Source organism: Stigmatopora argus, chromosome 13, assembly GCF_051989625.1.
Source record: "Stigmatopora argus isolate UIUO_Sarg chromosome 13, RoL_Sarg_1.0, whole genome shotgun sequence".
NCBI lineage: Eukaryota > Metazoa > Chordata > Actinopteri > Syngnathiformes > Syngnathidae > Stigmatopora > Stigmatopora argus.
In genome coordinates this window covers 13,810,079-13,831,545 of record NC_135399.1, presented here as the reverse complement: position 1 = coordinate 13,831,545, position 21,467 = coordinate 13,810,079, and the positions used below count along the sequence as shown (strand labels likewise).

The 21,467-nt window shown below is 46.3% G+C and overlaps 1 protein-coding gene across 1 annotated transcript; it reads left to right on the top strand.

The window, feature by feature from the left end:
* The first annotated feature begins 1,458 nt into the window (after positions 1 to 1,458).
* usp9 (ubiquitin specific peptidase 9) lies at positions 1,459 to 21,076 on the top strand. The gene is made up of 46 exons (XM_077616842.1): positions 1,459 to 1,999; positions 5,052 to 5,315; positions 6,359 to 6,504; positions 6,622 to 6,701; positions 7,039 to 7,151; positions 7,302 to 7,520; positions 7,622 to 7,737; positions 7,817 to 8,068; positions 8,149 to 8,284; positions 8,361 to 8,513; positions 8,653 to 8,757; positions 8,993 to 9,199; positions 9,344 to 9,480; positions 9,589 to 9,722; positions 9,798 to 9,888; positions 9,955 to 10,068; positions 10,138 to 10,366; positions 10,646 to 10,741; positions 10,840 to 11,051; positions 11,128 to 11,368; positions 11,591 to 11,740; positions 11,905 to 12,025; positions 12,103 to 12,233; positions 12,402 to 12,680; positions 12,755 to 12,880; positions 13,055 to 13,192; positions 13,283 to 13,449; positions 13,536 to 13,644; positions 13,716 to 13,862; positions 13,949 to 14,095; positions 14,298 to 14,505; positions 14,657 to 14,877; positions 14,955 to 15,142; positions 15,211 to 15,384; positions 15,578 to 15,719; positions 15,786 to 16,542; positions 16,778 to 16,901; positions 16,982 to 17,207; positions 17,293 to 17,422; positions 17,513 to 17,698; positions 17,983 to 18,203; positions 18,285 to 18,373; positions 18,447 to 18,603; positions 18,746 to 18,958; positions 19,208 to 19,306; positions 19,387 to 21,076. The coding sequence occupies exons 2-46, from the start codon at positions 5,220 to 5,222 to the stop codon at positions 19,627 to 19,629; spliced, it is 7,770 nt and encodes a 2,589-aa protein (XP_077472968.1). The 5' UTR covers positions 1,459 to 1,999; positions 5,052 to 5,219; the 3' UTR covers positions 19,630 to 21,076.
* Positions 21,077 to 21,467: the final 391 nt, after the last annotated feature.

Here is a 21,467-nt window from a genome sequence, read left to right as displayed (position 1 = left end):
AAAGCCAACTTGAAATCCTTTTCACTTTCATGTTAAACAGAGGATCAGAATTGGCCCAAAAACATTGTGAATTGGTTGACATGTCAGTCACACTGTATTATATTATATATACTTAGAGTAGACTATTGAACCAAACTTGCAGAATAAATACAAAATGACATGTTTAATGTATCACAATGTATACTCTTTTAATACAAATGTATTTATGTAAAACTGAAATTCCTACATTGATATTAACATGTTGTCACATGAATAGGGAGAAAAGTGTACAGCCATCTTTCTGACAAGCTCTCAGCAAAGAAAAAATAAATGTCTGGTGAACTTTTCTATTAAACCTCCATCCTATTTGTACAGCCCAAAGCAAAACATTGTGGCATACTTCTCCTTTACTTTTAGAAAATTTTGGGAGTAAATCCTGTTCTGTGATCTCACACTATATAGTAATTACATCGCAAATGGGATTACTCCAACACACTCACATTTGTATGGATATGGTTTTGATGTTTTAGCATTTCTCCTCACGCAAAAAGAGTTAATTGTTTACATTTTCAAAATAGACACACTGTACAACATCTGAATGATTTACATAAAAACTTTAAATAAACGAGAAGACGCATCTAAAGAAATTCTTTGTTATATAATATTTTGTCTATTCTAGAATTAGATTGCATTGTATAATTTCTAGTGGTGCGACGTTCCATTTTCCTCGGAAAACAAATATTCCTCTTTCACATACACACGCACACGAAATAAATAAATTATTAACGGTTTCCATCAGTATTTCTGCTCTGCACTTGATAAAACTCCACGGTATCCGTGTGCGTATGCAAATATCCACTTATCACAAAATAGCTGCAGAAAAAAAGGGCATACGGGGGTAAGGCCACAATCACGTCCGCGTTATCACCCGAATACACATAAAGCGAATACGCAAATGAACATCACAGGCTTGAAAGAATTCTGCTACGGTTTGTTGTAGTCGCTGAGCATACGAGGGTGAGCAAACAAATGACATACCCGTGAGGCATCAACACTTTCAGTTGGAGAGTTGAAAGTGCTTTTATTGTGGTTCGCTTGGAGATCTTTAAAGTTTGCTTTTCATTTTTTTCTCCCTACGATCATAACGCTGGAGTAGCGGCGACTTGACAGGTAATAACGCGTGTCTTTTACTAGTTAGGCATTGAAACACAACAGGTGCACGATTAATTCGGTATGATTTGATTTATTGAGACAAAATAAGCAAAATAGACTCGGTAGGGTTAAAAAAAAAAAAAAACATTATGGCTTGGTTTCTTCACTTGCGCTTTATAGGCTCGGTGGCCATTTTGCATGGTAACTTCAAAGTCCCTCCGTCTTTTCCGAGTTTCGTGATGGCTAAAGCCGAAATAAAAATGAAATTGTCTACTTTTCGTGTGTCACCAGAACGCAACGTGAGTGTGTTTAGTGGGCGGGGGTCTTCTTTCGCGCAGTGACTGAACTCATCGTTCGGTTTTCACCAAACCACGGATATAGGGTATTTGGGATCGGGACTCCTTTGAAGCTATCAGACGGCGGAGCAGTTAAATGCACTTCCAGTTCAGCTGATGTTGTGTTGACTGGGCTGTCCTCCTCGGCTGCGGCGGAATCGCTCTTAACAGACCAAGGCCGGGGCTGACTCGTCTGGCCTATTTTACAAACGGAACGCCGCTCGCACCCGACTGCGCTTCCGCCATGTTGAACTGATTCAAGTTGTGTGTGAGTGACTGCTGCTGGGACCGAAGTGACAAGCCCCAGAAATTGGTCGAGAGTCAGGGGGCTGTGACTGCACCGGTGACGCAGGGAAAAACACCCAGAAGCGTGAGGGGGGACGTCGGCTTTAGAGATCTTTCTAGCAGCGGGTCGGGGTCTCCTGCGAAAAGCCGTCACCGATACCAGGCCTCGTTTAGATAATATACGACGACATCGCCGCTCAGCGCTGGACCTAGCCGGTGAAGAGAGGGGAAGTCATATCAAATTCCTGGTGAGTTGCTAGCCAACTAGCTCCCTGGGCTAAAGGTAGAGGGGATTGTTAGCCGCACGGCTAGCGAGTTACTAGCGTCAGCTGCTGTGGTGAACGGCAGGTAACTAACTTGCATTTGTGCGTTTCGGTGGCTGACACGTTGTCCACTCGCGGCTATCGCTTTCGGGTTGTATGATCGTGCGTTGGATGTGGCTAAAAGGAATTTCGATGTCCTAGCATCACCTTAGTTCCCACGAACTCCACCGATTTCACTAACCAGAACCAGGCTAATGCTTGCTACTCCGTCAATTGTCGACATCGTCTACCGCCTGGACCGTTTCTAGAAATGGTATGCCTTGCTGTGTTTACTATGTTTGCTTGATCCCACCGATATCCACAATGTAAAAGACATCTTTATAGCCAAGTACTATAGTGTGTGTCTTTTCCTTTGGCTGAAACGCCCGAAGGACTATCGTTGACCTACATTAAAAACTTGGATGATAGAAGTATGAACTCTTGTTTCGTTTCAGGAAATAGACGACTCCTGTGTTTAGTTTTTAGCTCTTATTTTTGAGCATCGGATGCTTTTTTTTCGATTCGCGAAACTACGACCTTCCGATTGTTCACCAGAGCATTTGTTTGACGTGCGATTTGGTAAAAAATTGTTATATGTTGAGTCATTTGAGCTTCTATGCTTGTCAAAATACAACGGGGTTAGCGAACTGCACCAACTTGGGATGTAGAGCTAGCGGCTAGCTTCGGCGGCTAACCCTTCGTTCGGATGTTCGTAGCTCTAGCTGGAAATGGCGACTCGGTCAACTGGGAAGGCCCGGCAGTCCCACCCAACCTTGTTTGTGAATAGACAGGGGCGCTCGTCAAATTGACTTAATTGTCATTTCAAGTGCTTATCAGTGCATACGCTATGGGAGCGGGGAACGTAATGTCAGGCCGGGTCGAGTGATGATGAGGCCTGCACGTCTCAACGCAATTCGCTTTTGACGACAAGGCCTTCCTCCACAACTCGGCGGAGGCTCGTCTTTTTGGGGTGGATATCCTCGCACGTTCGCTAACCTCGACCTCTAAAGCCAAACGTCGAATATGCCAGCGATTTGTAGCAAGTCATGATTTTAATGCTCGCTTTGCCTCCCACCATTGTCGCCGTGGACTTCTTGGGGGCTGAGCTGCGTTCGTTCGCTAGCTGTTCGCACTGTGAATGTTGTAAAGCCGGTTCAGTCCAAAAGGCCGGCCGACATCAAGTCTGTTCTAGAATGGGCTTTTAGCATGCCAATTGCCGTGTCAGGTCGGTTACCAACACCGTTGGATGGTTAGCAGGTGCGTGGTTTTTGCTTAGGCACTTGTTTGGCTTTTAGTATTTTTGATGAGCCGTAATGTTACTTTGGAAAATGATGGGTCAACTATTAAGGTCATTACAGACTCTATCAAGAGCTCTATTATACTTTGCTTTCAAAAAATGTGTCTTTCACAGGCTGTCTTCACATGTAGATCAGTTAAATTTGGAAACCTGGGTTTCGACAAGTTGGCAATTGCAATCACAGCTAAGTTTGACAATTTCAGAGCAAAAAGTACATAAACAAGAGTAAACTGATGCCGATGTTTCTGTGACTGAGTTAAAATGCATAACATACAACATTGCAAGATCACTATCAGAGCTATTTACATTTCTTATCCGACTGGAAGGGCTAGATCGCTCTCTTACCACGAACACATAACAATACAATTTACACGACTGGGAGGGTGAAAACTTTTACCACATGCATAACTGTACCATTTGAAATTGTGCCCAATCCAAAAAATATCTAATCAAAATTGACACTGGATTTATCTCATGCACATCATAGATTAGGAAATTCCATTTATTTGGTTAATTTGGGTGCCATGGGTTGGATGGCTGACAGTCTTTCTGACATTTGAATACGATGTCTTGTACCTTGACAGTGATGTTTGGGACAACAAAAACCAAGTCTAAAAGTCATCATCGATTGTTTCTTTGTGACACGTTTGTTTTATTCTCGCTGCAGACAGATTTGAGACATCACCCTCTTTATGTTCCCCAAATGGGCAAGAATGTTCAGTTTAAGCATATAATAGCAATGACAACATCTTACAATAATTTTCTGTTAGGGATATTAAATCATGTTAAACTTGAAAGTATCACAATCACACAAAAATGCTGCGTAAGACGCATAAATACATTTGAGTTTTATATACATACACCAGTGTATATTTGTTTCAGACACTTAAAATCAACCGATTTGTTTCCCAAATGTGTTTCAGGCATGCAGACTATGAATGTAATCAACAGCGTTTTGCCCTCAATAAGAATTAAAGTGTAAGATCTAGCAAATTACCATGAAAAAAAATCACCCTAAAAAATACTGGCTTGCCATAATAAAGATTTGAAAGGAGTCTTTGAAGTTGGTGAGCACAGTCAACTGAACATCCAGCCATATTTGCCTAGGCTAAAGTTGACTAATGCAAGATTAGAAGTACGCTTTGAATACGGCTACATTGGGCTTCTAAGCGACACTGTCATTTGACGAAAGTCAATACAAATGTATTAACACTCGGCACTATGAAAATTGCTGCAGGGATACGAAGAAATCCGAAAACGAGATTACAATTTGCATGATTATGGTAGAAAATATTTCCCCTTGCCATGCAGACCAAAGTATGTACCAGGCAGTAAACAGGTTCCTCTGATGGTGAAATCAGGTATTTTTTAAATACCAGTGAATCGGGGCGTTGCTCTGTTTTGAAGTCAGCCTCCAGTGGCAATATCCAGTACTGCGAGGTTTTGAGTTTTTGTTTTTTACTTTCTTTTAGTTTCTGTTCAGTTGAAGTAGTTTTATTGTTACCGGGTGAATATGTTTTAAAATAACAAAATAAAATGTAAGTGTCTTTTTCCCTCTTTAAGTAACTAACAGGGGCCATAAATGTACATTTTTAGATGGTCTTTTTTTGCTTGAGACATCAAAAGTATGTGTTGCATTTTTATTGTATGTGATTTCTCCTCCCCTAATGACTAATTCCAACCTGGATCTCTTCTGTTCAGGTTATGCAATGGTCTCAGCGGCACTTCCAGATCTTCAGGTGCTTGTGTCCCTCTCTCGCTTGTTCGGCCTCTCTTCCCTCCGCTCCACGGCTGAGGCGGCTCTGATTTCCACCCTGGTCAGCGCTGTCTAAAGAGGCCAAGATTGCCAAGATCTGCCCCGTGGCGAGCATGACGGCCACCACGCGTGGCTCTCCGGTGGGGGGCAATGACAGCCAGGGCCAGGCACCCGACGCTCAGAGCCAACCTCCGTTGCCACAAAACCAGGTGAGCATTTGAAACAACAAGTCTTAAAGAAGCAATTTATTAAATCTTGTTTGTGTTCCTCCCTTGATCACTTATCAATAACACAGTCAGGACAAACACCACCATTTTTTTTTAAATTATCTTCTCAATCACTAGCCGAGCGCACCCTATTGTGGCTAATGTTTACTCTATGATCAGCCAGTATAAAACATTTCAGAAGATTTAAAGTGATATTTGAACATGATATAAGTTGCTCTGAGTAGAAGTCAAAAGTATTAAAAAGGTGAAAATATAATAGCTTAAATTTAGTGCTAGGGTCTTGTTGGAATTGCACCATATACATTCAAGACAAATCAAATACATGTTGCTCTAACCCCCACCACACACACACACATGCGCGAGCACGCACACACACACGCACAGATGCCCAAGAGGATGAAAAGAGAGGGGTGCCGGGAACGGAAAGAGGGGGGAAAATGAAGACAAGGCATCAATGAACAGAGCCTCCTGAGTGATGGATGAGGGATGTGATGGTGTGTGTGTGTTGTGAGCTGTGGTGATACGTGAGAGGCAAGCTGTATATGTAGGTCAGCCAGGCAGGAGTTTGCACCGCACACCGCCGCATTTCATATTTTTCACTTGTGCATCGGCTGTCACTTCCTTGTTTGACACCTGCGTCCCGCTTGCTAACATCCATCCTTGACCATACAAACTTCCTTTTAACTCATTCCCCGCCATGGACGGTGATCGATACCCAATACGTTTGACATCAAGCCTCTCGTTACTTTGTAACTGGTCGGACTGCATTTTTTCAGGTCATTTTCTATCTGAAAGATGCATCTGTGCCCAAGTTTTTAACTTCCTGGCTGAAGTCTTGAGATGTTTAGCAATTACACTTATTTTTTTTCCTCATGATGCAATTCCTTTTTTTTGTTTTTGTGAATTGCACCAAAGTACTCCAAAGCATGATGGTGCTATCCACCATATTTAGTATTTGTGACCATGTTCTTAGGCTTTCATAGCGCCAAATGCTGATTTTGTTGAATCTGTTTATCATATTTCAGACTTCATCTCCAAACTCATCTAATGAGAACTCTCCTATGAGCCCACCGGGTGAGCACGGGCAAGGAGATGGACCACCTCCGATGGAGGAGGAAGAGCCTGCCTTCCCCCACACTGACCTAGCTAAGCTAGACGACATGATCAACCGGTACACAAGAAGCTTGCAATTTTTCACAACACCTTCTCTATTGTCATCATTGTCTATATTAGATATTTCCATTCACCATCTAAGTTTTATTGTCGATTGTCACATTGCTACTTCCAGGCCTCGTTGGGTGGTTCCAGTTTTGCCAAAAGGAGAGCTAGAAGTCCTCTTGGAGGCTGCTATTGACCTTAGTAAAAAAGGTAAGAATCTTTATACTTGGTAGGGCCATTCCAGGCCTGGAATGTGCACACGACTATAAGCTTGAAATACAAGGTAAAAACATCCAGGCCTAGCCTTATACTGTTCTTCTGTAATGGGATCAAGCATCAGACGGAAACAATCTTGACATAATACTCCTGAGTGCTGCACTACGCACTAAACATTTTTGTTGCATGAGCTGAAATGACACAGATCTTGTGAGGCTGACTGTAAATTGTGCCGCAGTTGAAAGCGTAACATGTAACAGACGCTTCCGAAACTCCTACAGTGGATAACACTTATGTCTGGTATTTCAGAAATCATGTTTTCTTCCTGCAGGACTGGATGTCAAGTGTGAGGCCTGCCAGAGGTTTTTCCGTGATGGTCTGACGATCTCGTTCACCAAGATCCTGACGGATGAGGCAGTCAGCGGCTGGAAGTTTGAGATTCATGTGAGTAACTTATTTTAAAGTCATATTTCATTTGTTTTGGCTGTTATCGCAAGTCCTGTACATGTTGGGGCTTTTCCTGTTAATATATCATTTTAAAAAAGTGAACGTGAATCATGTTTGTTTCCCTTATCCCACAACTGCTGATCTCAGCGGTGTATCATCACGAACACACACCGTTTGGTGGAGCTTTGCGTGGCTAAGCTCTCTCAGGACTGGTTCCCCCTATTAGAGCTTCTGGCTATGGCCACCAACCCTCAGTGCAAGTTCCACATTTACAATGGCACACGGCCGTCAGAGACCGTCCCCGCCGTAGCGCAGCTGGCTGATGACGAGCTCTTCGCCAGACCACCAGACCCGCGCCCCCCTAAGGTTGTGTATGATTTCCATGATTGCCATGAAAGCGTCTCGCTGTTCGTTTTTTCCCCCCTACAATGGTTGACGTTGTCTCGACGCTCTTGTGTCCATTGCAGGGCTGGTTGGTGGACTTAATAAATAAGTTTGGCACGTTAAACGGGTTTCAAATGTTGCACGATCGCTTCATGAGTGGCGAAGCACTGAACGTCCAGATTATCGCCGCACTTATCAAGTAAATGCTTGGATGTTCTTGCAAGAGACTCCATCGGGTTTTTTTCCTCACTCTTGACTCTGCTTTCTCTGCGTTGCAGGCCTTTTGGCCAGTGTTACGAATTCCTCACCTTGCACACAGTGAAGAAGTACTTCCTCCCCGTCATCGAAATGGTTCCACAGTTTTTGGAGAACCTCACGGACGAGGAGCTTAAGAAAGAGGCCAAGAATGAAGCCAAAAACGACGCACTGTCCATGATAATCAAGTCTCTGAAGAATCTTGCATCCCGTGTTCCAGGGCAAGAGGAGACTGTGAAGAATTTAGAAATTTTTAGGTTAAAAATGATTCTTAGGTGAGGATAATGCATTAGAATGGACAATCATTGGAACTTTTTTTTCCTCCCTTTTAAACTTTGACTGGATCTTTCACCAGGTTATTGCAAATTTCCTCTTTTAACGGCAAAATGAATGCACTAAATGAAGTCAACAAGGTGATCTCCAGTGTCTCCTACTACACTCACCGGCACAACCCCGAGGAGGATGAATGGCTGACGGCAGAGCGCATGGCGGTAAGTTCACTACTCGACCCCGTTAAGGCTTCCTTTTGCCAGAGCCGCTTACCCCTATTTATTTTTTGCGCTTTAGGAGTGGATCCAGCAAAACCACATCCTGTCCATCGTCCTGAGGGACAGTTTACACCAGCCTCAGTATGTGGAGAAACTGGAGAAAATCCTTCGCTTCGTTATCAAAGAGAAAGCTCTGACCATGCAAGATCTCGACAACATCTGGGCAGCGCAGGTGGGGATTTCTGGATTGTTTTATAAAACTATTGTTGAACTGTACTGTCAATGTTGTGAAGCCATTTTCCGGGTTAAATTTTGAAGCCTCTTTTTGTTTTGTCCTATTTTTTTTCTTTCCTTTTCCTTTCCCTGTGCAGGCTGGCAAACATGAGGCCATTGTAAAAAATGTCCACGACCTCCTGGCTAAGCTAGCATGGGATTTCTCACCTGAGCAGCTAGATCATCTTTTTGACTGTTTTAAGGTGAGTTGGAATCTTGATGTTCTTTTGGCATTGTACTTTTAAAAAATGATTTTAATTTAAGAATATTGTGTTTCCTATTTTGTCTAAATTTCTCATTACATTCATATACGACAGGGGTGGCCAGTGTATGGGTTAAGCTAATGGTAACTTTTGAATAGATGTCCACTGCTACTGAAAAGGTTAAAGGGAAGGTAATTCTTGTGCTAACCAGCAGTCATCACTCTTTTCCGTGCAGGCAAGTTGGACGAACGCCAGCAAGAAGCAACGCGAGAAACTGCTGGAGCTTATCCGCCGCCTGGCCGAAGATGACAAAGACGGCGTGATGGCCCACAAGGTCCTCAATCTGCTGTGGAACCTGGCCCACAGCGACGACGTGCCTGTAGATATAATGGACCAAGCTCTTAGCGCGCACATCAAAATATTAGATTACAGCTGCTCACAGGTATGTGTATTCTTTGGCGTTATATGAAGGCAGACCAAGCCAAAGTTTGACCAAAGTACGACTTGTTGTCAAGAAAATTCAGCACAGTCACTTTTGTATGAAGCTTGACACGACTGACAGTGTTTGTCCCATTTCCATTCACAGGATAGAGACACGCAGAAGATCCAGTGGATTGATCGCTTCATAGAGGAGCTGCGAACCAATGACAAATGGGTGATTCCTGCCTTGAAGCAAATCCGAGAAATCTGTAGCCTTTTTGGAGAAGCTCCGCAGAATTTGAGGTCTGATTACTGATTGATCAATTGCATCACTAATGATTACCAATAAGAAATCAGCCAATCGTTGGCATCCAATTTTTAATTTGCTGGATATTTTCTTTCTTCTTTCAGTCAAACCCAGAGGAATCCACACGTGTTTTATCGCCACGACCTTATCAACCAGTTGCAAAACAACCACGCCCTGGTCACGCTGGTGGCCGAGAATCTGTCAGCCTACATGGAAACGATGCGACAGTTTTCCAAAGGTATACATCGTAGAAACCGAGATGATAATGCGAATTAATCTGACAAACTCATTTTTTTTTTTGTATCAATCACAGAAGAACAGGCAGAGTTTGACCCTCAGATAGTTCGACCGGGAAGCCGCTACAGCCACGTCCAGGAAGTACAGGAACGACTGAACTTCCTGAGGTAATAAATAGTATAAGGATGGCGATATTTCCGGTTGCCATTAATGATGATTTTTGTTCATGACAGGTTCCTTCTTAAAGATGGCCAGCTGTGGCTCTGCGCCCCCCAAGCTAAGCAGATCTGGAAGTGCCTGGCCGAGACGGCGGTATTCCTCTGTGACCGAGAAGCCTGCTTCAAATGGTGAGACGTCCGTCAGTTCTGTATTTTGCAGAATGTCTGCTAAATAGCATTCCAAACGCCGCCTTGCAGGTACTCCAAACTGATGGGCGACGAGCCCGACCTGGATCCAGACATCAACAAAGACTTCTTTGAGAACAATGTCCTGCAGCTGGACCCATCTCTGTTGACAGAGAATGGCATGAAGTGCTTTGAGAGGTTCTTCAAGGCTGTCAACTGCAGGGAGGGGAAACTGGTGGCCAAACGTAGGGCTTACATGATGGACGACCTGGAACTCATAGGCCTAGACTATCTTTGGAGGGTGAGAACTGTTCTTTTTTTGTCCTCCATGGATTGCACATTCTGAAATCATGACTTTTAAAGCCTTTGGCTGCCCTACACGAGTCTAAGGTTATCCAGTTTCAATGGTCCAAAGGGGGAAACAGTACCGCATTTTCTCGCATATAAGCCACATTTGTAATGATCCACAATTTTAAGGTGCGTCTTATACAGGGGCGGCTTATATGCGAGAAAATACGTTGCGGGTCCCCCAATGTATTTTTGAAGGCTCAATAATCGCTTTTTATTCATTTTGCCTCAGGTGGTAATTCAAGGAAGTGATGACATTGCCAGCAGAGCCATAGACCTTCTGAAAGAGATCTACACCAATCTCGGACCAAAGTTACAAGTCAATCAGGTACACTAGATCATTGATCCAACCTTTGTTTTTTTAGGCTAGATCTACTGTAATTTTCTGCGATGACTCATTTGCACTTGACGTTGTGCCGCTGGCAGGTGGAGATTCACGAGGATTTCATCCAGTCGTGTTTTGACCGCCTGAAGGCATCCTACGACACCCTGTGCGTGTTGGACAGAGACAAGGACGGTATCAACTGTGCACGGCAGGAAGCAATCCGCATGGTGCGAGTTCTCACTGTGCTCAAAGAGTACATCAATGAGTGTGACAGCGACTACCACGAAGAAAGGACCATCCTGCCCATGTCAAGGTGGAAAAACGAAGCCTGGCACTTCATCCGTTTTGCACGCGTGCTTTTTTTCATTGAGATTCCGTTCCTCTTTCAGGGCGTTTCGGGGAAAGCACATCACGTTGATTGTGCGCTTCCCGAACCAGGGTCGTCAGGTGGACGACCTGGATATCTGGTCGCACACCAACGACACCATTGGCTCGGTGCGTCGCGGCATCCTAAACCGCATAAAAGCCAACGCTGCACACACCAAAATAGAGCTCTTCATCGGAGGAGAGGTGGTCGACCCTGCTGATGACAGGAAGCTGATTGGACAGCTCAACTTGAAGGATAAAACTGTAATTGACATCTTTTCCATCTCATTTTGTTTGATATTGCCTCTTTGTTGTAAACACATGAATTGAATTGGTAGCTGTATTGTCATTGTACGAGTACCACAAACAAATGAGATGATTTGCCGCTTTTAACAAGGTCGACCACATGACAGTAAAAACAACAGAAGTTTGATGTGGAATGTTCCGACTGAACGCCGTTATTAATGATGTCATCTATTTGTGTAGTTGATCACGGCCAAGCTGACTCAGGTGAGCGCTAATATGCCCTCCAGTCCGGACAGCTCGTCCGACTCATCCACCGGTTCGCCCGGTAACCACGGCAACCACTATGGCGATGGCCCTAACCCCGAAGTGGAAAGCTGTCTTCCTGGTGTGGTGAGTTTGTGTATGATCACTTTAGAAAAGATGTATATATAAATATAAATCTAATTTTGAGATTGGCCTTTCATTGTGGATACGCCTTACAGTGCAAAAAATATGGTTCTTGAAATCTTGGCTTTTGAAGAGCATTTCTAAAGATAACTTTCCCACTTTTGCAGATCATGTCGCTGCACCTGCGCTACATCTCTTTCCTGTGGCAGGTGGCTGACCTGGGATGCCAACTCAATATGCCCCTCCTTAGAGACGGAGCCCGAGTTCTAATGAAACTCATGCCTCCGGGTACTTGCTTTTCATCAGTGCTTTTGTTGTTCAACTTCAAACTTTAGTGGAATGCTAACTTTTTCCTTCCATAATAGACAACACCACTGTGGAGAACCTGCGTGCTGTGTGCTTGGACCACGCTAAGCTTGGGGAGAACAGCCTGAGTCCCTCACTGGACTCTCGCTTCTTTGGCCCATCACCCTCTCAAGTGCTCTACCTCATTGAGGTGCTTCCCCCAAATTCTAGCCACTGCACGTTACTTGTGTGCGTGTGTGTGTGTGTGTGTGTGTATGTGTATATGTACACACACACACACACACACACACACACGTATATATAGCTATGCTAATTGTAGGGGCCATTCCTGTTTGAGACGATCCCGCCTGTTTTCCAGGTTGTGTATGCTTTGCTGATGCCAGCCAGTGCCACGCTGGGCGAGGATGCGAGCGACTTCCAATACAACTTCCTGAAAAGCGGCGGCTTGCCGCTGGTGTTGAGCATGCTCACGCGGAACAACTTCCTGCCATCGGCCGATATGGAGACGCGGCGCGGGGCTTACCTCAACGCGTTGAAAATCGCCAAACTTCTCCTAACCGCTGTTGGCTTCGGGCACGTGAAAGCTGTGGCGGAGGCCTGCCAGCCCAACGCCGAGGGAAATATCCCAGTTTCTCCGGTGAGGAACACAAAGAAATTCAAAGTACTTCCCGAATGTTGAGTTGAAATTTGACTCCTGATCTTTTCCTCCAGATTAATCAGGCTACGCACGATCAGGCTCTGGTGCTGCAGAGCGCCCTGCAAAACATCCCCAATCCTGCCTCTGAATGTATGCTGCGCAACGTAGCCATACGCCTGGCACAGCAGATTTCTGACGAGGTAACTTCTAAAGAGTCAAATGTGCCCGTCATTTATTTGGAAACTGATACTTCAATGAACTGTTTTATAAAATTCTATATGTATGTACATGTCAAGTAATTGTACATCATATTTTCTTTCTTACGTTTCAATACTATTGGTGATGATAATTGGATTTTGTCGTGGCGCCGTCAGAATTTTTTCCAGACGTCAAAGTCGATTCCTGACATCTGTGTGATCCGGGCCGTCCAGAAAATAGTCTGGGCGTCAGGCTGCGGCACGGTGCAATTTGTCTTCAGTTCAAATGACGATATCAGCAAAATATATGAGAAGGTAGCTATCAAACCGACCCAACTGGGAACTTCTCACTGGCAACTGGTTTTTATATCTAACGTGTGTGTGCAATCTTGCCCTTCTCATTAGACGAACGCCGCAAAGGAACCAGACGGCGAAGACGAGCAGGTGTGTTGCGAAGCCTTGGAAGTGATGACGTTGTGTTTTGCCTTGATGCCCACAGCCCTGGACACCCTCAGTAAGGAGAGGGCTTGGCAAACCTTCATTATAGACTTGCTACTACACTGCCACAGCAAGTAAGTCCCTCCGTTATACGCTCAAAGTCTGAAAAGGCTGCCTTTGTAGTTTTGACGGCACGGTTTTGTTGCGTTTCCTTTGACAGATCTGTGCGTCAGATGGCCCAGGAACAATTTTTTCTGATGGCAACCAGGTGCTGCATGGGACACCGACCCCTCCTCTTCTTCATTACCCTCCTTTTCACTGTGCTAGGGGTGAGCGACACGAACGCAGCATGCTTATCAGTTGCCAACTACGTTTTGACATTTTATCGGTCGCTTTGCAGACCACCGCCAAGGAGCGAGCGAAGCATGCTGGAGACTACTTCACTTTGCTTCGGCATCTTCTAAACTATGCCTACAACAGCAACATCAACCTGCCGAATGCCGAGGTGCTGCTCAACAATGAAATCGATTGGCTCAAAAGGATAAGGGTAGGCTTTTTCCGGTTTAGCATCTGATTTATTTTTTGGAGTCGTCGTCGGCGGCTCGTTACTGATCACGCCCGTCCGTCTTCTAGGATGAAGTCAAGAGGACCGGGGAGACTGGTGTGGAGGAGACCATCTTGGAAGGCCACCTGGGTGTCACCAAGGAGCTTCTATCCTTCCAAACTCCGGAGAAGAAATATTATATTGGTTGTGAGAAGGGCGGAGCTAATCTCATAAAGGTACACCGGACGGATACTTGTCGTCACCGAAAGTTTATTTTCTGCACAAGTGAAAGGAACGGGTTGTCAGCGTGCCCAAATTGATGGCGATGCTGACCTTTTCTGTAGTGTTTACCTGAATTTTACAACAAATTATGCTTAGTAGGCAAATATGTTGTTGTCCAACAAGCATTTCATCATTTATTTTCTTTTTTCCCTTCAGGAACTGATTGACGATTTCATCTTCCCGGCATCAAACGTTTACCTTCAGTACATGAAAAGCGGCGACTTCCCGCCGGAGCAGGCCATTCCTGTGTGCAGCACTCCGGCTTCCATCAACGCTGGCTTTGAGCTACTAGTGACGCTCGCCGTTGGCTGTTTCCGCAACCTGAAGCAGATTGTCGACACGCTGACGGACATGTACTATCTGGGTAATGATAATTTTGGATGTATGTGGATGCCAGGTTTTTAAAATGACAAAACAAAAGAACAGAAGCCATGATTCTTCTACCATGACCCAGTAAAATACCTTCAAAATGTCTTGAAATGTGCATCCAATGGGTTCTTTCTTGTGCCTTCCAGCCTGTGAAACGCTGACAGAGTGGGAATACCTGCCTCCAGTGGGCCCGCGGCCCAATAAAGGCTTTGTGGGTCTGAAAAACGCCGGGGCCACCTGTTACATGAACTCGGTCATCCAGCAGCTGTACATGATCCCACCCATTCGCAATGGTATCCTGGCCATCGAGGGCACGGGCACCGATGTGGACGATGACATGTCGGGCGACGAGAAGCAGGAGAACGAAGTACTGATGGCCGATATATCGTTCGGGCTTGACGGCCGGGCGACGCGGGGACTCACTTTTAGCTTTTGTTCCGACAGACAAACGTCGATCCTCGGGACGAAGTGTTCAGCTACCACCACCAATTTGACGACAAGCCTGCCAGTAAAGCAGAAGACCGTAAGGAGTACAACATTGGAGTGTTGCGTCATCTGCAGGTCATCTTCGGCCATCTGGCCGCTTCCAGGCTCCAGTACTACGTTCCGAGGGGCTTTTGGAAACAATTCAGGTATGCCGTGAAAAGTTTAGTCTGGTTTGACCGAGTCTTTGAGGTTCTTCTACTTGTTGGCCTTGCAGGTTATGGGGTGAACCAGTAAATTTAAGAGAGCAACATGATGCTTTAGAGTTTTTCAATTCTTTGGTGGATAGTTTGGATGAAGCACTGAAGGCGTTGGGACATCCTGCTATGCTCAGCAAGGTGCTTGGAGGCTCTTTTGCTGACCAGAAGATTTGTCAGGGTTGCCCTCACAGGTATGTGTTTTATTTTCCAACCAAGCACAATTTTTATATTTTTCTTGTCACATTTAATCGCCCCCTGTAATGACCAGTGACTGTGGAAAAGGGCTTAAACTTGGTGTAGTGCAGAAGTGAATGTTTTGGATTTTGTCACTGAAACTATTGGTAACCAACCGCTTTATACCGAAATGTTCTTGTTTGTTTTAAGATACGAGTGTGAGGAGTCGTTCACGACACTTAATGTGGACATTAGAAATCACCAGAACCTTTTGGACTCCATGGAGCAATATGTCAAAGGAGATCTACTGGAGGGAGCCAACGCGTACCACTGTGAGAAGTGTAACAAGAAGGTAAGATTAAAAAATAAATAAATTACGCCATTATCAACGGTTTCAAACGCTTCTTGTTGCGTTCAGGTGGACACGGTCAAGCGTCTCCTGATCAAGAAGCTGCCGCCGGTCCTGGCCATCCAACTGAAGCGCTTTGACTACGATTGGGAGCGGGAATGCGCCATCAAGTTCAACGACTACTTTGAGTTCCCAAGGGAGTTGGACATGGAGCCATACACCGTCGCCGGCGTGGCCAAGATAGAGGGCGACGACATCAACCCGGAGAACCAAATGATCCAGCAGAACGAGCCCTCGGAAGCCACGCCCGTTGGCAGCTCCAAGTACCGCCTGGTGGGCGTGCTGGTCCACTCGGGCCAGGCCAGCGGCGGCCATTACTACTCGTACATCATCCAGAGGAACGGCGGCGACGGGGAGAAGAACCGCTGGTATAAGTTCGACGACGGCGACGTGACGGAGTGCAAGATGGACGACGAGGAGGAGATGAAGAACCAGTGCTTCGGCGGCGAGTACATGGGCGAGGTGTTCGACCACATGATGAAAAGGATGTCGTACCGCAGGCAGAAGCGCTGGTGGAACGCCTACATCCTTTTCTACGAGCGTATGGACTCCCTAGACAAGGACGGCGAGCTCGTCAAGTGCATCTCGGAGTTGACCATCTCCGGCGCCAAGCCGCATCAGGTCAAGATGCCCGGCGTCATCGAGTGCAGCGTCCGCAAGCAGAACGTCCAATTTATGCACAACCGAATGCAATACAGCCTGGAATATTTCCAGTTCATTAAGAAACTTCTGACCTGTAACAGTGTCTATTTAAACCCTCCTCCAGGTACGTGTGCTTTTGTCTCTGGACTTTGAGTTCAGATATCGGATCTATTGTCACTATTAGTGGATCAATTGCCTTTAAGACCATTGAAATATTAAATTGGCAGCTACAACTTGAGCCATTGAGCTATCTCTGCGCACACTGGCATTTTCGCTTTCAATTTGGAAGCTCGGTTCAAAAACTGCTTTCAACCAATGGACAGGTACTTTACAAGCCTTTTTGTCTCCCGCTCCGACAGGACAAGAGCATCTTCTGCCGGAGGCAGAGGAGATTGCTATGATAAGTGCTCAGCTGGCTGCTCGCTTCCTTTTTAGCACAGGCTTCCACACCAAGAAAGTGGTCAGAGGTCCTGCCAGTGATTGGTAAGCGCTCTTACCTCCGTGTTGTTTCCCCTCACCCCTCCATCTGGTCCGCCTCCAAAGCTGCTCCTCTTCCTCCTCAGGTATGACGCTCTCTGCATCCTGCTGAGACACAGTAAGAATGTACGCTACTGGTTTGCACACAACGTCCTGTTCGCCTACCCCAACCGCTTCTCCGAGTACCTGCTGGAATGCCCGAGCGCCGAGGTGCGCGGGGCCTTCGCCAAGCTCGTTGTCTTCATCGCGCACTTCTCGCTCCAGGACGGACCCTGCCCCTCCCCCGCCGCCTCGCCCGGAACCTCCGCTCAGGTTCGGCTCGACGTCGGAAAAGATGGGCCGGCGTTTCCGAGGTTTTCGCCTAACGCTTCAATTGTCCTTGTTTCCTGTGCAACAGGGTTGCGATAACCTCAGTCTTGGCGACCACCTTTTAAGAGCCGTGCTCAATCTGCTCCGACGAGAGGTTTCGGAACACGGCCGTCACCTGCAGCAGTACTTTAACCTCTTTGTCATGTACGCCAATCTGGGTAAGGAGCCGGCCGGCGGCTTGCTTTGATGGTGTTGATTGGCATTTATTTCATCCAAATGTATGCTTTCCCTTCCCTTCCCGTGAGCAGGCCTGGCCGAAAAGACCCAGCTGCTGAAGTTAACCGTGCCTGCCACCTTCATGCTGGTGGCTCTGGACGAAGGTCCCGGGCCCCCCATCAAGTACCAGTACGCTGAACTGGGCAAGCTCTACACGGTGGTATCCCAGCTAGTACGCTGCTGCGACGTATCCTCACGCATGCAGTCCTCCATCAACGGTGAGTGAGTTTCTAAAGTTGCCTACGTTGGTTCATCTCCTCCTCATCGTCCATAGTTTTATTTGACAACCCCAGAAATCACACAATAGGAGTTATTAGAGGGCCCAATGAAGAGAATCATCCTTGCTCAGGATGTGGTGACTGACAAACAAAGCCACTTTGAGTATCTGTGCTGTGTTGCCAGATCTCGAAGCTGAGGGCTCTTTTTGAGGGGGGGAAAAAGGCTTTTCCATTTTTTTTCTGCCAAATTCAATGTATTGCTTCCCCGTCCATCTTCGACGCAGGTAACCCCCCTTTGCCCAACCCCTACGGGGACGCCAACCTGACCGCCCCAGTAATGCCGGTGCAGCAGCTGGTGTCCGAGATCCTGTTTGTCCGGACCAGCTATGTGAAGAAGATCATCGAGGACTGCAGCAACTCCGAGGAGACGGTGAAGCTGCTCCGCTTCAGCTGCTGGGAGAACCCCCAGTTTTCCTCCACCGTGCTCAGCGAGCTCCTATGGCAGGTAACGCTTGCTCGGCCGTCATCCAAACCATCCACCTCATCGACTGGACCGGAACTAAAAGTGGGACGCCCCTGTGCGCAGGTGGCGTACTCCTACAACTATGAGTTGAGGCCTCACTTGGACTTGCTGCTACAAATCCTTCTCATTGAGGATTCCTGGCAGACGCACAGGTCAAGCTCCATTGCCAAACTAACGACCGCAATGGCAACAAATGACAGAAATGTTGTTGTTTTGACCATGTAGGATCCACAATGTGCTGAAGGGAATTCCGGATGACAGGGACGGTCTGTTTGACACCATTCAGCGTTCCAAGAACCACTATCAAAAACGGGCCTACCAGTGTATCAAGTGCATGGTGGCCCTCTTCAGCAACTGCTCGGTGGCGTACCAGATCCTCCAGGTAGACATGATTTAGGTGGCGCTAAATACTTGTCTGTGCCCATAAGGTCCAACAAGCAAGTGGTAATAATGGAAAATATTGATTAAGCCCAGCTCAAGAAGCTTAAATTTAGCCTCTTAAGACTCCACGTCTCCTCACGCAGAGTAACGGCGACCTGAAACGAAAGTGGACGTGGGCCGTGGAGTGGTTGGGCGACGAGCTAGAAAGGAGGCCCTACTCGGGCAATCAGCAGTATACCTACAACAATTGGTCACCGCCGGTCCAGAGCAACGAAACCTCCAACAGCTACTTCCTGGAGCGCTCGCACAGCGCACGCATGACCCTCGCCAAGGCCTGCGAACTCTGTCCCGAAGAGGTACAAAATTCGACTTCCTTGTAATATTTCATACACGGCTCAAGTGTACTCGGGGAAGGTCAGTATTCCTGGCACCGCAATATGAGAGAAAATAAAACCGGTTATGTCATAATAAACTGACCTCCCACACAATTCACCTGTGGACAAAGCTGCATTTCCAGTTGTGCAAATTGACAAAATGGATGGAGGAAGAGCAACACTTTCCAAAATCAATCTCAGTCAATAGATGTCTCTGCGTCCTTTCGGCAGGAGCCCGATGAACAGGAAGTCCCCGACGATCATGACACCTCCCCACCCGAGGACACGTCTCTGTACCCCAATACTTCGGGAACGGTGCCGTTTCAGCAGGTAACGGTCGTCACGGATAGGGGACGAAAAGACCATTCCGTGTAAAATAATGGCCGCCGTCTCGTTCCCTTTCTTTGCAGAACAACCACCCTCACGGTCAACCGTACACCGGTCCCGCCGCGCAGCACATGAACAACCCCCAGCGCCCCGGCCCCGCGCAGGCCCCCGCTCCGGCGCAGACCCCCGCTCCGGGCCCCAAGGCGCAAGAGAACTGGGAGAGCCCAGAAGAGACGGTCGTCGCCCCGGCGCCTGCCCCGGCGCCTGCCCCGGCGCCCACCCCGGCACCCGCCTCCGCCCCGACTCCCGCCCAGCCCGCCGAGTAGCGCCGCCCTCCCCTGAAAAGCCCCCTTCGCCGCCTCCGCTCCGCCCGGACGTCGTCGTTCCCTTTCTACTTTCTCCTCCGTTGGGTTCTCAGAGCGCAGCTGGCGAGGAGCGAGCGAGCGGACGGATATCGAGTTGGAAATCGAGTGTGGGGGAAGGGGGAGGGGGTCCAACAACTATTAACCCAGACCTGGCCAAGATGGTGAAAGGTGTACATAATATTGACGTCGGGACGGCCCGGTAGCATCGCCGGTGAGAAAGAGTTGGCTGGCACTTGATATGGAAAAAGGTCCCAAAAAAAGGAAAAACCCAGTTTCGCTTGCCCACCTTCGGCCGTAAGCGGGACGCCATGACTGCCGTTCCGCCGAAGAAGGACGCCGCCGCCCTCGTCGTTCTCACCATTGTTTTGTTGTTAGAATCGCTTCGTTCCCCGGGTGAACTTTAATGCTGTTTGGCGTGGAAAAAGCAGGAATACAAAACATTTTGGGTCGGAGATTCATTGCCTTTCTTTTTTTGTTTTGTTTTTTTTCCTTTTCTTTTATTTCTTTTTTTTTTTGGAAGCTCAGTCAGTCAATATGCTGTAACATTTAGCATGGCTTCTCATCACAATAGCGTAGCCCGAAGGAAGGAACCGCTCTCTTACTCAGCTCCACAACAGGGGGGAGTTTTCTTTTTGGTTTTTCTACTCATCTACAACCGGGGCAACTTTTTTCAGCCAATGTATGACAAAGTGGCTTTTCGATTGCACACGTAATCCTCGGAATTTGGCAGTGGGATAGACGGCTTCGATAACCATACCCCCCCCATCCCCTGCCCCGGCCCCTGACCCGCCTTAGGAAAAAAAAAAAAGAAACATATGCAACAGAATTGCTGCGCCGGCGGCCATCTTTGTGGTGTATCATAGAGCACGTGGTATCTTCCGTGGACCCTCGACGCGCCCCGTTTCAGACCGGGGGCTCGTCACTTGGCAGAGTGGCCACTGGGGGTGTTTAGTAAGTCACGTTGCAACTTGAACTAACTTGTGATTCTGTAGTACAAAGGTAAACATCAGTAAATACTGTATTTAATTGGTAACTTGAATACGTGTTTTTTTTTTTGTCTAAAACATACCAAATACTCCTGCAAATGAAAATATTCTGCCCACCGTATTTAAATATTTTGCTCTTATTTTATAGAATTTATTTTGTTGTATTTCACTAAAAAAATAGAATTTGATTTAAAAGGAACATTTTTGTCCTTTTGTTATTTTTAAAGAAGATATTGACTGTACAGAGTTCTAATCTGCGCCCTGTTTTTTGCCGACTTTTGTTTTGGCCATGGTGTGACGTTGAATTCTGGAGCTACAGTCGCGATGTGGACTTTCACTTTGTGAGGTTTTTTTGTGCACAGAAATATAACAAAAAAAAAAAAAAGCATTGCGCCCTTAGCAAATAAAGAACGTTGAATCTTTGTCTGTCGGTGTTGATCTCCACGCCATTTGAACCGGGAACTCGTGAGTGAACCAATTCAAAAGTTGACCGTTAAGCCCTAATGTTCAGTCAATTAAAACTTTTACAAGGCAAAAAACTGCTTAAGCCCTTGATGCTTGATTTTTCATGTATACAAAAAAAATTAAATACAACTGAAATTAAGTGTAGTGACAGTGTAAATATAGAACATTTTTACATGATCTAAAATATACTTAGACATGCTTTAGTTATGAGTCATAACTAAAGCATGTTTTAAATTTAATTTAAATGAGCTTTTAGCCTATATATATATATATATATATATATATATATATATACACACACACACACACACACACACACACACACATGTATAGAAAAAAACATCTGGA